Genomic DNA, 14,382 nt, shown 5'->3' with positions numbered 1-14,382 from the left:
GTGCTAAATAAAGCCAAATGAGTTGTACCACTCAGAGAGTCAGAGTCTCGCATAAACTGATTGACTCTGTTATTGCCCACTTCTCTAGCACAGGTTCTCCCGCTACTAGAACCTAGTCAGCCATCTTTTGGCGCCAGCGCTTAGCCTCATCATACCAGCGTCTATCGTGCTGAACAGCCCTCAACAACATGGAAGTACACGTGCATCGCCTAAACCACCCCTCTCACAGGCTCTCAGCCGAACTCCATCCACAGTTCCCATATCCCTACCCCCGTCTTCTCCTACCACTCATTCCACCCAGCATTAAGCCCATCCTCAATCCTTATTGTCATTATGCGTTATTGCACCATCATGCCCGGAAGCTGGGAAGGCCAATACATCAGACTGGAAGGTAGGTCACTTTGTTTTTCATTGGTATATCTTTTGTGATCATCGCGCTCTATCTACAGTCATCAGCGCAACAAATTTTCAAGTCCCTGCTGAGCGCATAGCCGCAGGCATTTACGTGTCCGTCAATGTCGACTCAAGGAGACGCTGGAAATCAGCCGTCAGAGTCTTAACATCCAACAAATCTGTAGCGTGGGGAGATAGCGTGACCCTGTAAAGTCCATGGAAACTTTCGGGGGCGATCCATGACTGATCTTCGGTTTACAGATCATCCAACGAATCACCTGCATTATCAGTGGAGATCAGAGCATCCTACGAGGTCGATCGAATGCTGGGCAACGGGGAGGTCATTGGAAAACTTCAAACGTCGTGGCATGAGTTGCTCGATCATGGAGATGAGCCATTCGGTGAGTATCCTACTGTTCATTCATGTGTATCTACTCACATCCCGCAGAACTGTCCTTCCCACCTGCTCGTGATGTCAATCCTTCGCTCAAGCTAAAGGCTGTTGTCGTACACGCTTGTGATATTCAGGACGGCACACTGTTTGATGTGAGTGATGCTGGCCTCTGCGGTTAGCGCTTGCTGACGGAATGTCAACTATAGTCCCTCACAGACTGTGAGATGGCTCGAGACACAGATGCGGGCCACGCACGATATGCCGAATATAGGACCAGTGGGACGGTCTCTCATCTGAACGATGCTGTCCAGAACTTTCAGTTGGTTCTGGATCGCTGTCCTGACCACGCAGCGGCTCTCACCAACCTCGCGTGGGCCCGTCTTGAAGGCTATATTCAAAATGATGTTCAAGACATTGATACAACTACTTCCCTCCTCCGCGGAGCCCTTGCATTGCGTCCGCAGGGTCATCTCGATCACGCACTATCTCTCTATAACCTCATTTTCGCATTGACCTGGCGCTACAGCATGGAGCCCGCCCCCGTCTACATTCACGAATCTGTGGAACTGTGCTGCAAGCTACTGCCCCTCTGTCCAGAGGGCACCTACCTTCGTAGCAAGGGCGCAGGCAGTGTAATCGGTTATGTGATTCGTGAATTCAGCAAACTTCCAATCGGTTCATCTGACGAAGGCATCCACATTCAACGAGTCGTGCTCGAACTCTGTCCTCTGGGCTATGGACACCGCCTACAAGCACTCTACAATCTTTCATGGGTTCTCAGCGTACGCTTTGAACAACACGGCAGCATTGATGACATAGACGAGAGCATACAACTTGGTCGTGAAGCTGTTTCTCTGTGCCCCGAGGGACAATCTGGCCGTGATACCTACTTGAATAACTTGGCCTACTCACTCCAGTTCCGATTTTATCACCAAGGCCAATATGATGACCTTGATGAGGCCATCTTTTGGCACGAGTCAGTGCTGTGCCTGCGCTCTGTTGGGCACGAAGCTCGTGATTCTTCATTGGACATCCTAGGGAGCGCCCTCTGCGCCCGTTTCAGAGCACACAGTGACATTGATGACATCAACCGAGCTGTCAGCCTCCTTCGCGAGGCACTGAAGTTGCGCCCACCTGGGCATCCACGTCGTTACACCAGACTTCACAACCTTGCCATCACACTCCACGACAGATATGGCGAATTGCACGTCATCGAGGATCTTAACGAGGCCATAGATCTGCATCGTGAATCACTTCGGATAACACCGCTTGACCATCCAGAGCGCCATAAAAATCATCGCAATTTGAGCTCGGCGCTCTGTTCTCGTTTCACGCAAACCGAGAAGAATGAAGATATTGAAGAGGCCATTCAACTCTGCCAAAAATCGTTGGAGGCTTTGCCACCACTCCATCCTGAGAGACAAGGGTGTTATTTCACGCTCCGGGATGCCTATATGTCTCGATACCGCGTGCAGTACAAGCCTGCAGATCTGTCGCTCGCTGTAGAGCATTTCAGACTCGCATCACGACACCCCACTTGTGGATTTCCAAGCCGCATCTTCGAAGCATATAAATGGACTTTTGCAGCGGAGGAGCATGGTGATGCATCCGCACTGGAGGCTTACGCAACGTTTTTCGAGCTTCTGGATGCTCATTTGGCAACACGGTCATCAACCACTTCGCGGCGTGAAGCTGCTGCTGCCTTCCATTTTGCCAGATCATTACCTGTAGATGCAGCATCGTGTGCCATCCGCCATGACAATCTCCGACATGCAGTCGAACTGGTGGAGCAGGGCCGTGGCCAACAGTGGTCGTTGGCCTCTCGACTCAAGACTCCAGTTGAAGACCTCGAATCGGGACATCCGGATCTAGCCCACAAATTTTCTGAGCTGAGCAAGCGCGTTTCCAATGCCGCTCAGGATTCTGCAACCATTGCCGACAGAGCTGCGGCCGAAGTAGCGGAAACAATGTACAGGAAAATCACGGCGGAATGGGAAGCTGTGGTAGCTGAGATACGCAATCTTCAAGATTTCTCGCGGTTCCTGCTCCCACCTTCGTATGAAGACTTGCAAGCGGCAGCGCGCCATGGCCCTGTCGTCATCCTCATTGCCAGCCAGTACTCGTGCAGCGCTATCATTGTCCCAACGTTGGGAGAGCCCTGTCATGTTCCCTTACCATCTATCACCCTCGTAGATCTCGAGGATCTCAAGGATCGGTTCGCCAGGGCGATACCGCAAGCATCGAAGATGGGCCTAAACCGGCCACGAAATGATCTAATTGTCCTCTTGCGGGAAGTATGGGACAATATCATGCTACCCATTGTCAACGTACTCGAGAATACCTTCAGATTGAAGCGCCAGTCTCGAATATGGCTGTGTCCAACTGCAACCTTTACCTCTATTCCTCTCCACGCAGCTCACCCCTTTCGAACAAAGGCAGATCGTTCTGGGAAGGAGCTGTGCCTAGAGGATCTCTACATCTGCTCCTACACGCCGACACTTTCGGCGCTGATAAGATCTAGACAGATGATGAAGAATTGTGTACCTCCATCCTTCGTGGCGGTTGGGCAAAGTCAACCGGGCGGAGGGAAAGGCAAGGCGCTCTTGGCTGTCGACAGCGAGCTCGAGCTTGTCCATAAGCTCGTCCCCGCGACGGCTAATCGTTCCACTCTTTCTGGCGACGCAGCCACACGAGCAGGTGCACTCGAAGCCCTGGAACAGAACACCTGGGTGCACCTCGCTTGTCATGGCAAGCAGGACCAAGACCAGCCTTATAATTCTCATTTCGTCATGAAGGACGAACATCTCACTCTCCTCGACATTATGGAGAAAGATATCCCGCACGCTGAGTTTGCGTTCTTGTCGGCGTGTCATACCGCCGTAGGTGATAAGGAGACGCCCGACGAAGTAATCCATCTCGCAGCCGGACTCCAGTTTTCGGGGTTCAAGAGCGTCATTGGCACGCTGTGGGAGGTCGACGACGCTGTTGCAAAGCACGTTGTCCAAGCTTTCTATGAAAATATGGTCAAGGATGTTGAGGATGGCGGGTTCATGGACTGTACGAAGGCGGCTTGGGCACTGAACCGTGCTACACACGCCGTGAAGAGCAAGGTGCCGCTCGAGCAGAGAATGGTTTTCGTTCATATTGGAGTGTAGTTCTACGTCGTATTGCTGTTGTCTGGTACATGTTCACAAGTTATTTATCTGCGATCCTCTTTCGTCATGTTTGTTTTGTAGACATAACCCTGACACTACTGCGCTCCCGTTATCTCATTTTGGTTTTAATGTTCCCTCTCGTGTTATTGTTCATTACAATATTTACCAATGTCCTTGCGTATTCGAATCACTTGCGGCCTTGCAATCTGAGTACATAGTACGAGTCGACTCGCACCGTCCAGTCACACCATTTTTCAACCTTTCAAGTCCTTATTACTATGGCGTGACTAAGGCTGTATATGGATGCCTAGAAGTGCGAGGTGGAGCATGAAAGTCCCACCGGCCCATACACATCGCTGCTTCAAGGTGATATGGAGTGACTCACATTGAAGTCTGATATATCGGCCTTCGAAGCCATCGGGCATAATGGTGCGATGGAGTAAGCTCAAGGATGAGGACGGGCAGAGGCAGCTGCACAGAGCTCAAAAAGGCGGTTCGAATGGTGGTAGCCCAGAGTAGCAGTATGTCGCCTGAAGTTCTCATCACCCGTGATATTTACGAATCAGTCGTAGTCTCCCTTATAATTACGGCCTCCCAAATGCATTTACTTTGTCGAGACTCATTATTGTATCTGTCGAGTGTCAGGTACTATGCGGGAAGGTTTATGAGTGCACACACATCGGGTGTGCTGCCTACCTAAAGCTGGAGGCGCGATACAGGTTTGAATTGTATGGGGCAGAAGGGAATATCAATATTGATCATGATACAATCTGCTCCACGGAGGACGATAGGGTGCTGACTAATAGACGCTCAAAATCCGGGACATTCCGATTTCCCCCCTAATGGGCTTAGTACCTTACATACTAGACGTCGCCCCTCAATTCACTACATTCATCTTGATGAGAACATGACCGACGCGAACAACTCCCCGGCTCGAGAAATCGTCCATCTCCATGTTACTCATCCAGACCGTGACGATATTTTCCGCGCCACCGCAACTCCCAGCGATTTGATCAAACGGCATGCAAAGACTTTCGGCGTACAATGTACGCAGTGTCAAAAAGTATTGGACAAGCTTCTGAAATGTTCAAAGGTGCTCGTGGTTGATATATCTAAACCTCTCACAGGCGCTTATTACATGTTTTTTTAGTGTAAGGGCGTCTGGTATTGTTCAAAAGAGGTAAGATCTACGACTGCGACGAGACAGAGGGGCTGACGTTGTAACTTTATACATCTTCTTGTGATAGTGCCAAAAGGAACATTGGTGAGTATTCTGCTTACGATTAACCCACACAGAGACCTCACTCCAGACCCGGAATCGCATACCATGACAGGCCCACTCACAAATCGGCATGTCACGCCGTTGAATGCTCCTCGGGGGCCCTGAAATTCGTACGAATGTTCTGCGGAAACATCACGCTCATGATGTACCTCAAAGTCGCCATCATATATGACTGTGGTTTGCTCGACAATCCACGACTCGGGTTCGATATACCTTTCATGGCCCGTGTTGACATCGCCATTGAGCCGACTGAGATTCTTGACTTTGCGGCACTGTATTTAAATAACAGGACCGTCGCAGAGAAGCTGAAAGGGATGGTGCAAGTCAACACCATCTCTGCGTGGGATCCGAACACACACCCTCCCCTTACGGAGATGAGACTGGGCTTATGGCGCAAAGCTCGAGCAGAGTCTATTGCAGCAGGTTTCGGGAAAGATCCTGTTGGACTCATCGAGTTCCTCAATTATACAGAGAACTCGAGCACCGCTGCGTTTCATATCTCCAGTTCTATTCTTGACACCGCGAGGAAACGCGAGCCCTTCTTATGTTCCTCTGCCGTCACGGGCAAACAATTCGAGAAACCTATGGACTCTGCGACGTGTATTGAGTGGGTGCCTTGAGCCCAAATTGTTATTTTCACAAGCAGAGCTCACAATTGTCTCGCATAGGTGTCTCAATTTGCATATCCGGGCCGATGGGCAGAACCAGTTGCTTTTAAGGACTGTGATGACAGAGCAAGATAAGGAAGTTATTCGCGCCGCAGGTCGCAATGAGGACTCTCTTTCCGTCTCTCTTCTCAACTACAAGATGCAAAGAGAACTTCTCTATGCTAACATAATTAAATTGAAACGCTAGCCAGTCACATCTTCAGTGGGTACGTCTTCGTTTTGTAGAGCGCTGATCTGTTTCTGAATCTTCCACTTCCACTAAGACAGACGACTCTGTTATGTTCTCGAACACAAGCACGGAGGTTGGGTTGATTGAATGTTTTGGGCGAACCAGGTATATTTGTTGATTGTAGTTGTTGGATATACTATATTACTGATTAGTTCAAGATATCGATATCATACGTCACTTCTAGTGTTACTGTTACATAGTGCTGCCGAAGTCCGGTTCGGTCCAGTTCTTGGGGGTGTTTTGTCGAACCCAGAACCGAACCTTTGGTCCAGTTCAGGGCAGGAGGCAAACCCTGGACCAGACCGTTCATAAGGTCCGGTTCAGGTTCAGAACCGGTTCGAACCATCAATTTTCTCATTTTAATTAGCATAAAATACAAAAAAAATCGTACACTATGTCATGCTCATTTTCAGAGCTCAAGCGCCTCGAACCTCTTCAGCAGCGAGCAATTGTAGTGCTGAACAATGAAATTAAGACCAGGATGTGGAAATGAGTCTGTCAGCAAGGTGTAAGCTGTCAGGATGACATAAGTAGCTTGAATAACGAAATGACACACTCTCTGAGAGCGGGAGGTGGGAGGCGTTAGTATGAACAGACCCATATGAATGATTCATCAGCAAACTACTGATTTAGCTACAGATTCCCACAGTGTGCCAGATACCACAGAGCTGCCAGATCCCAGAGCCACAGAGTCACAAATTCCCACAGTGTGTTACAGACCCATAGAACTCACAGAGATCCGAGAGCCACAGAGCCAAAATTCCCACAGTGCGTTACAGACCCACAGAGCTCACAGGATTGAGCACAAAAATTTCACCAAGTCTTTTAATTAGCTTAACATTGATCTTAAACCTTAGTATTGACTATGGTAGACCGTGGGAACTTTTTCGAAGAAAATAAAAGTTGTAGCCCTTGTCAAGGGTAGTCTATCCATAGTCTCACAACATTTTGTGGTCAAGATCCTAATGACTTACAAGCAAAATACTAGAAAGTGGTGTGTTCAAGAAAGCAACTTAGCCGTGGGAACATTTTTCGATGAAAATCAAAGTTGTAGTCCTTGTCAAGGGAAGTCTATCCATAGTCTTGTGATTTCAATAGGTTAAGATCCTAATGAGTTATAAGCAAAATACTAGAAAGTGGTGTGTTCAAGAAAGTTCAGGCACACAAGTAATGTGTCTAATATTTGCTTATTAGGACTAGGAATACCAATAAGAATAGCATAGTAAAGAAAGACTTATGAATTTCGAGTTTTTGATTATCAGAGACTAGGCAATACCAATAAGAATAGCATAGGAAAGACTTATGAATTTCGAGTTTTTGGTTATTAAGACTAGGTAATGTGACTTGAGAAATGGTATATATATCATTGTGAGTGAGGAATAGGAAAGCTGCTATGGTGTAATGGTAAGTATGTTGTTGTTGATAAATAATTCTGAGTGCATGAGGCTTGAGGTCCCCAGTTCAATTCCTGACATTGGCAATTAAAAGTGTCAAAAAAAGCGAACTTGTTTTTATTTGTTTACTACCTGAAGCTTTGGCTCTGTCGGAGCTGTGGTACTGGGAGCTGTGGCACTGGGAGGTTCTGTGCAGTACTGTACAGAGTGGGGAGGCTCTGTGTAGTACTGTACAGAAGGGACCAAGCTGTGGTGCTGTGGCACTGTACAGCTCTGTACAGAGCTGTACAGAACATTGTAGTTTGCTGATGTTCAGTGTCGTGCTGGTACAAGTGTGGGACTTTGCCTGCGAGTGCGTTTGCCTCGAGCAGGTCAAACTGCCATAAATGGCACCGTTCCTGTGCGCTCGTTGCCGCTAGTAAAAATCATGCTCACAGACTACGGCCTGCCACCATGCTCTGAGGAAGTCGTTCTCGATCTTTTCACCGGAAAGACATTGGTTGCGTGGCCGCGTAGACCGAATTGAGTCGTGCAGGCATCAGACAAGTCAAGTTCGAGGTCAACTTCACTGACGAGAATGTTGCACAAAACTCCAGGCACAGTGGTGAAGCCCAGTAAGAATCGGTCAGATGCCCTTGGACGGAGAACGACGGAAATCAATGGAGTCTGAAAAGTATGATGTCCGTCGACGAGCGTCGACAAATGGCGCGTACCGTTGATGCTCAGACGACTCACAGCGATGCTGATTGATGCCAGTCGATGAAACATCGAGTAGTTAGATTTCCGTAGATTTTAATATATTACTTGCATCCATTGGTTCTCAGATTTTGTCAACACAAATTGACGGAAAACAATGCATTTATACGACAACAAATCAACAAAAAACACTATAAAAATTGGCTACCCGCCCGCCCATTCGCACCAGCTCCTCCATCCTACTATCCACCCCCGCTGACGATACGCAGCGCCGAGCTAATACAGCGTGCCACCGGAGGACTTCACGAGAACGTCGAATGTGTTCGCGGTCCACACACAGTCAGCAACCTGGATAGGACACATGAATAAGTGCACAGCAAGAATAGGATCAGTACTTACCAGATTCGAAGCCTCGATGTCGTAGCTCTGCAGTAGTAACCATTACAATTAGTAGACCAGAACACAATAGAAGAAGAATGAAAAAGATACCGCTTGACAGGTTTTCTCGAGTCCCAATATATCTTGAAGTCTTGCGAGTATCCGTTTGGCATGGTCCACACACAGTCGGCAACCTGGATAGAACACACAAATAAGTGTACAATAGGAATAGGATCAATGCTTACCAGATTTGAAGCCGAGAGAGAGAGGCTGTCGTCCACTCTAGGCCGTTTCGGGTTGGATATCAACACTTTCCAAGTTGCTGCTCGTGGAGCTTGTAGTTGAAACACTGAGTCGAAAGAGTGACTATATGTGCCCTGTTTGTAGTGTATATGAGACGTTTGGGCACGAAAATGAAGCAACAAACTCACGTTATTATGCAATGCTGATTTACTGAGTGGTCGTCGGAACAATGGTCCATGTTCTGATGTGGAAGTCTAAAACCAAAGGATCAGTGATTTTCCTGTGACTTGATGATGCTACAAAATTTGGAAAAGGAGCTCGCCATTGCCTGAGTGTCATTTAAACTAGAGTATGAGTGTGTAGAAAGGGTGTGATGATTTAGAGGCATGAAAGCCCGAAAGACATGATGACGGTACAATCAAGAGAAGTGAATACCGTGATATTGTTGTGCTGCCCTGCGTATGTCATTCAAGCTGTGATGTCATGGGAGCCTTTGGGTTGATTTCGGGTAGCCTCAGTTTCGACAAAGTACAAAATCAACATTGCTCGAGACTCGTTGAACATGTTGAGCTGCGCAGCGTGCAAGAGAATGAATTCCGCGTGCACAGCCTTATCAGCTCAAATCAAACACATGGTGTTCAACGTTTTGTTTGCACAAGTTAGATTTCCATCAATTTAGGTCTACTGACTACTCCAAACCTACAAATCCATCAATCTCCGTCCGAGGGCATCTGACCGATTCTTACTGGGGGTGAAGTGCGGATTACGGCCCCAGTGTTCGAATGTCATGCGCTGCATAGCAAGCAGCAAGACCAGAAAGTGGGGAAGATCCTGGATGAAATTGAAGCCGGCAGATTGAATGGTTCTCATGATCAAAATACCAGATGTAGATGATGTCGTCTAGCACGGGTCATTGATGTGACGAGAGGTCAGCAAGATTCAAAACAAGCAACTAGACACTCACTTCAATTTTAATTTTCACTCACCCAGTGCTGCGCCCGCCGGGGATAGTACGATCCATGCACGCGGGATGCGTTCGTCCGAAATACGCCCACCCAAAATGCCCGTGATGGTCACATCAATAATGAGCTTGTTGGGCCGCGCCAGGATCATGTCTCAATTTCGACTGGGGAGACTTGCGTCCCTGAGATTTTGAACGTGTCCTGGGAGGATGGGATTAGTACGAACTGAGTTATGGACGTGGATGGTGCAGCTTACCTTGGTGTGGTCTGTGAAGCTGCAAACAGGGCGGATAAACCTCAGTGTTATGGGAGGTATATCATACTTATCCAACCAACTCACAAAAGCAGCGGAGATGATGTGATCACATTGGAAAGAGATTGCAAGTTGTTGGCCGCTGAAGAAGCATTCTGGGCAATTGCTGGAACATGGCTGATGCTTGGTGGTGACTCTGCCTGATTATGGACCTTAGTGCATCATCGAAAGAGAAATGGTAATGTTCCAAATTGCATTGGTCAAACTTACCTGCGAAATGAAATGCCTGAATTGCCAGAAGCCTGGTCTTCGGTAGCAGTGAGTGGTAAAGAATCCTGCAGCAGCAGTCAATCATTGCATTCAGGGTCATGTCAAGAGTAGGAAGTGCACCTACCTGGGTTGTCTGAATGGATAGGAGATCCTGTGCGCTGGAACTTTCAGTCGTGGTTTGAAGAGGTTCGGACACGTTCGAACCGGTTCTGGGTAACCCCGAACCCCGAACCTGTTTGGAGTTCGGTCCAGGGGCCACGCCAGACCTGTGACCGGACCTTGAGTCCGGTTCGGAAAAGTTCGGGTTCGAACCAAGGTTCAGGACCGGACTGCGGCAGCACTATTACTGTAGTGTATCATCATGATATTGTTCCGTTTGAAAAGGCCCGGCAGTAAGTGGCACCCAATATGCGGGCACTGTTTCAATTAGCTCTCCGATGTTGATCAGGCGAAGTAGGATTGGACTGAGGTTTCAATATTCAAATCGTGTATCTAGCATGCACCGGGGTTGGGAGCACCAGCTGTAGCTGAAAATCCATGCATGAGACTCCAAGTGAAAGAGCGAGAAAACCTGTCGGCGGAGAATGACTTGCGTGAAAAATTCGCCAGGTGCCCGCCATTTCTTTACGCCGTTCTTTCTAGTCAGCCATCAAGGAGTCAATTGTGGCACAGATTCAATCCGCCAAAGAGTATATGTTTGCTCGTCCTGGATGCGCTAGAGGATGAGGATAGTGGGTGTGAAAGTGGGTTGATGATGCTGTCCGATGTGAGTGATGATGCGGCCGATGGTGTGAATGGGCTGCATTGATCGTGGACTTTGGTGTTCTGGAGATTTGCTGGAGATGCATATAGATATTACCGTGGTCATTCTGTGTCTCGAGTGCCTTTTAAATTGTACACTGCCAGTGTTTTGTGATATTTGACTTTTCATTGCACAATGTAGGGAAACATGATTCGCTGAATGTGCAGAAAAGAACATCGGTTAAACCATGTGTAAGGGACGGTAGAGTGCGGACGAGCGATTGATCTATTTTAAGACTGACGCCTCAGCAAAGCTTAGCACCGTGTACATCTATGTCCCTGCACAGGTTATCACCTAAGCAAGGCGCCTGCAAGTACAGCTTGCAAAACATCGTATCTAGAAGGTCTGTTCATTACCTCCACCATCATCAACGTCCCCAATCGTCGTTGTGCTGCACGAAAGAACAAGTCAAGCATGCCAGCGAAATGGAGAGAAGTAGACAAAGGAAAGCTGTCAAACTCGTCAGGACCTGTTTCTCTGCTGAAGCGCTCGGAAATCCTGCCAGCTTATGGTGCACAGCACCACCGGGACGCACTTTGGGAAGGTGAGCGAGCACGTTACGAAACCCGTTGACCGACTCAACATCAGGCAGGAGGAAATAAGGCGCTCCCTCCTATGTGGACAGAGTGGAAGAACAAGGGGTTTGATTCATCATATAGCGAAGGCACATTCAATGTGTCTGCAATGCATAGACCGCTACCAGGAGTGCGACTAGGTGAGCGACGAAAGTGGGATGAGAGCAAGAAACTCAGGATCGAGCATAGATTACCCCGGGTGGCTCCTTCCTGGATGTGAATGGCACATCGCACCGCACGGTCGGTCCTACTTCGTCAACCACAACACTCGGACCACATCGTGGAAGAAGCCAACGCCAGAACGAACAGCAGGGAGTTTGATGCCAGAGTGCATCATCAAAACTGACAACCAGTACAACAGCCTCTGCCTTGCCTGCTTAGGCAGTGGCAATATAATGAGTACATCGAACGATGGTTCGATTCACCAGTGGACAAGAGATGGAAAACCAGTAGGAAAGCTTGCGGATCACGGTGGCAGAATGTCGGTAACCGCAATGGCCGTATCTGTGGATGAAACAATGATCGCATGTGGAAGTTCTGATGGCAAAGTATGGATGTGGAATATAAAGGAGGGGAGTGTGGTCGGTAACCCGCGGGAGGGGAATAATGACGTGTATGTGGCGTGCCTTGATTGGTCTCCGAATGGAGTGGAGGTAGCAGGTGGATGGCGGGACGGCACTATACGACGATGGAACCCGGCCACTGGCAGACAAATTGCATCACCGATAATGACTGGTGATGAAGCTGTGTGGACAGTCAAATACTCTCCACAAGGCGACAAATTCACAAGCAGCGGTGATGACGCAATCCGGGTGTGGTCAAAGGACGGCGAGCTGCTGATCGAGATAAAGGCACACAATTTGGGGAGATCGTTATGTTGGTCCAAGGATGGCGCACACATCTTCTCTGCCTCATTTGACAACACCATCCGAAAATGGCAATCGATCGACGGGAAAGAACTCGTCGTTTTTCAGGGCCATACCCACTCTGTTACATCCATTTGTCTGTCTCCCGATGGATGCCATCTTGTTAGCGCATCAGACGACTACACACATCACAAAAATTGCTCAAGTCAGTCATTACCCGATTTAGACTGCCTCGCGCCACAACAAGCAACCAAACAATTCCGTGTGACGTCAGCAACACATCAACATGATATTGGAACACCCTCGAGTATCTCAGGATGACGCACACCCCCTCACCACACTGCCATACTGACAATGAGTCGATAGTCCTTGTATCTACATGATACATATTAGACACAACAATGTATTGACAGTATCCTAGAGATATGTAAATAAATAAAAAGTCAACTTCAAACATGTGCAGCGCCACGTGTAAGCTCGTTGGTACCGGTGTGCCGGGTAAGCTGTTTAATGAGCAGAGTCCAGAAGGGTCCAGAAATCGAAGAACACGACTAATGATTAAGATTAAGATCAAAGCGCGCCATAGCCTTCCTCGGCGAGAACATCATCATCGAGTTCCTCGCCCTCATCAGCCACAACTCGATCCTCGTCATCCGGATCATTCTCGCCATCCGGATCATCATCCTCATCATTCCATATATCCTCGACATCTTCTTCTGAATCATCCCCGATATCAATATCTGCCTCGTCGGCCTCTTCTGCTTCTTCCGCTCCGTGTCCTTCATGCTGAAGAAAATCGTTCCAGTCCCACGTAGCCTTGTGACCGATTCCACCACCCCGGTATCTCATAAACATATCCCGATCAACGAATCTATTAGTCATTTAGTTAGAATTAAAATAGTGACCATAAAAAACATAAAATGAGTGCGCACATATTCAAATAGTAGAACCGGCTGTCAGAATTCAGATCATCGGGATCAATAGGATATGCAAACCCTGGAATTAAGTGCACCCCACGAATAACGGTGTCCGGGTCCAAAAATCCGTATCCATCAGGGCTGTCTTCGTCGAAGAACTCAAGGCGGTGGAGTCGTTTTGCAGCCCAACCTGCAGGCGAACTATCCCGTCGGAACCAACGGACAAGTAGGAAGTCCATCCGTGTTGGGCGTGAGTATAGTCCAGTGTTGTTCTGATGTTCTGCATTGATATGAAATATACCGATCACTCGGGCATACCAATAAGGGTGAGTCTTCTCCTCTTCGTGGGAGAGAACCATAATGTCGGCACGAGTGCGGGGATTGATCGTATCCTGTTCACGTCGCAAGTCGTAGGTCGTGTAGTTGATCCGTAAAATACTATGTCGAAATAGTTTGTTGTCGGTGATCAGGACTGATGCGCGATCGGCATCAGAGAAGTCGTGCTCATCTCCGTCGTATGTAATACCACGAATTCGAGCGAGCAAATGGTCCTTGAGACGTGGAATGAAGTCCTAAGAAATTAATGAGTATGGTTAAATTTATCAGAAAATAACTGCACCTCGACAGCAGGGTCATCTTGATGCTCACTTAACCAGACTGTAAGATCATCAGTTGCTCGAGCATATTTGGCTATCGAGTGGTGATCGGAGGGAGACATTCGGACACGCCGAGCTCTTGGGTTCTGTTGATGCGCTGCACGTGCAGCGATCACCTTCTCGACGAAACGTTCTAGAGCCTCCTGAGATGCAATGCTGGCGATCATCTGATTCTTCTTTTTGGATGTGCGGGGGTATCGACGCTTAGATCTGCGATGTTCTAGTTCTCCCTATGGTAGATTAGATATC

The 14,382-nt window shown here is 48.2% G+C and overlaps 5 protein-coding genes across 5 annotated transcripts; 2 read left to right on the top strand and 3 right to left on the bottom strand.

Annotated features, from left to right (window-relative positions):
* Nucleotides 1-899: 899 nt before the first annotated feature.
* On the top strand, nt 900-3,942 carry DEU56DRAFT_888555 (CHAT domain-containing protein; the record flags this gene model as incomplete). The annotated part of the gene is made up of 4 exons (XM_041356245.1): nt 900-939; nt 994-1,399; nt 1,541-3,342; nt 3,385-3,942. Exons 2-4 carry the CDS (start codon nt 1,012-1,014, stop codon nt 3,940-3,942), a joined length of 2,748 nt encoding a protein of 915 aa, XP_041207434.1. The 5' UTR covers nt 900-939; nt 994-1,011.
* A 907-nt stretch (nt 3,943-4,849) lies between these two features.
* DEU56DRAFT_913672 (uncharacterized protein) lies at nt 4,850-6,079 on the top strand (the record flags this gene model as incomplete). The annotated part of the gene is made up of 5 exons (XM_041357549.1): nt 4,850-5,035; nt 5,093-5,122; nt 5,190-5,206; nt 5,277-5,831; nt 5,893-6,079. 5 exons carry the CDS (start codon nt 4,850-4,852, stop codon nt 6,077-6,079), a joined length of 975 nt encoding a protein of 324 aa, XP_041207433.1.
* A 3,862-nt stretch (nt 6,080-9,941) lies between these two features.
* On the bottom strand, nt 9,942-10,860 carry DEU56DRAFT_756918 (uncharacterized protein; the record flags this gene model as incomplete). Its single annotated transcript, XM_041350072.1, has 6 exons — nt 9,942-9,995; nt 10,051-10,069; nt 10,135-10,259; nt 10,318-10,382; nt 10,550-10,663; nt 10,821-10,860. The coding sequence occupies 6 exons, from the start codon at nt 10,858-10,860 to the stop codon at nt 9,942-9,944; spliced, it is 417 nt and encodes a 138-aa protein (XP_041207432.1).
* A 2,519-nt stretch (nt 10,861-13,379) lies between these two features.
* Nucleotides 13,380-13,839, bottom strand: DEU56DRAFT_720285 (uncharacterized protein; the record flags this gene model as incomplete). The annotated part of the gene is made up of 2 exons (XM_041347677.1): nt 13,380-13,431; nt 13,493-13,839. Coding segments are annotated over 2 exons (399 nt in total), but the record flags the coding sequence as incomplete, so codon positions are not given.
* Nucleotides 13,840-13,905: 66 nt separating this feature from the next.
* DEU56DRAFT_705406 (uncharacterized protein) lies at nt 13,906-14,339 on the bottom strand (the record flags this gene model as incomplete). The annotated part of the gene is made up of 2 exons (XM_041347396.1): nt 13,906-14,049; nt 14,097-14,339. Coding segments are annotated over 2 exons (387 nt in total), but the record flags the coding sequence as incomplete, so codon positions are not given.
* Nucleotides 14,340-14,382: the final 43 nt, after the last annotated feature.

Source organism: Suillus clintonianus (assembly GCF_016758775.1).
Source record: "Suillus clintonianus strain FC179 chromosome Unknown DEU56scaffold_45, whole genome shotgun sequence".
NCBI lineage: Eukaryota > Fungi > Basidiomycota > Agaricomycetes > Boletales > Suillaceae > Suillus > Suillus clintonianus.
This window is presented reverse-complemented; position numbering and strand designations above follow the sequence as displayed.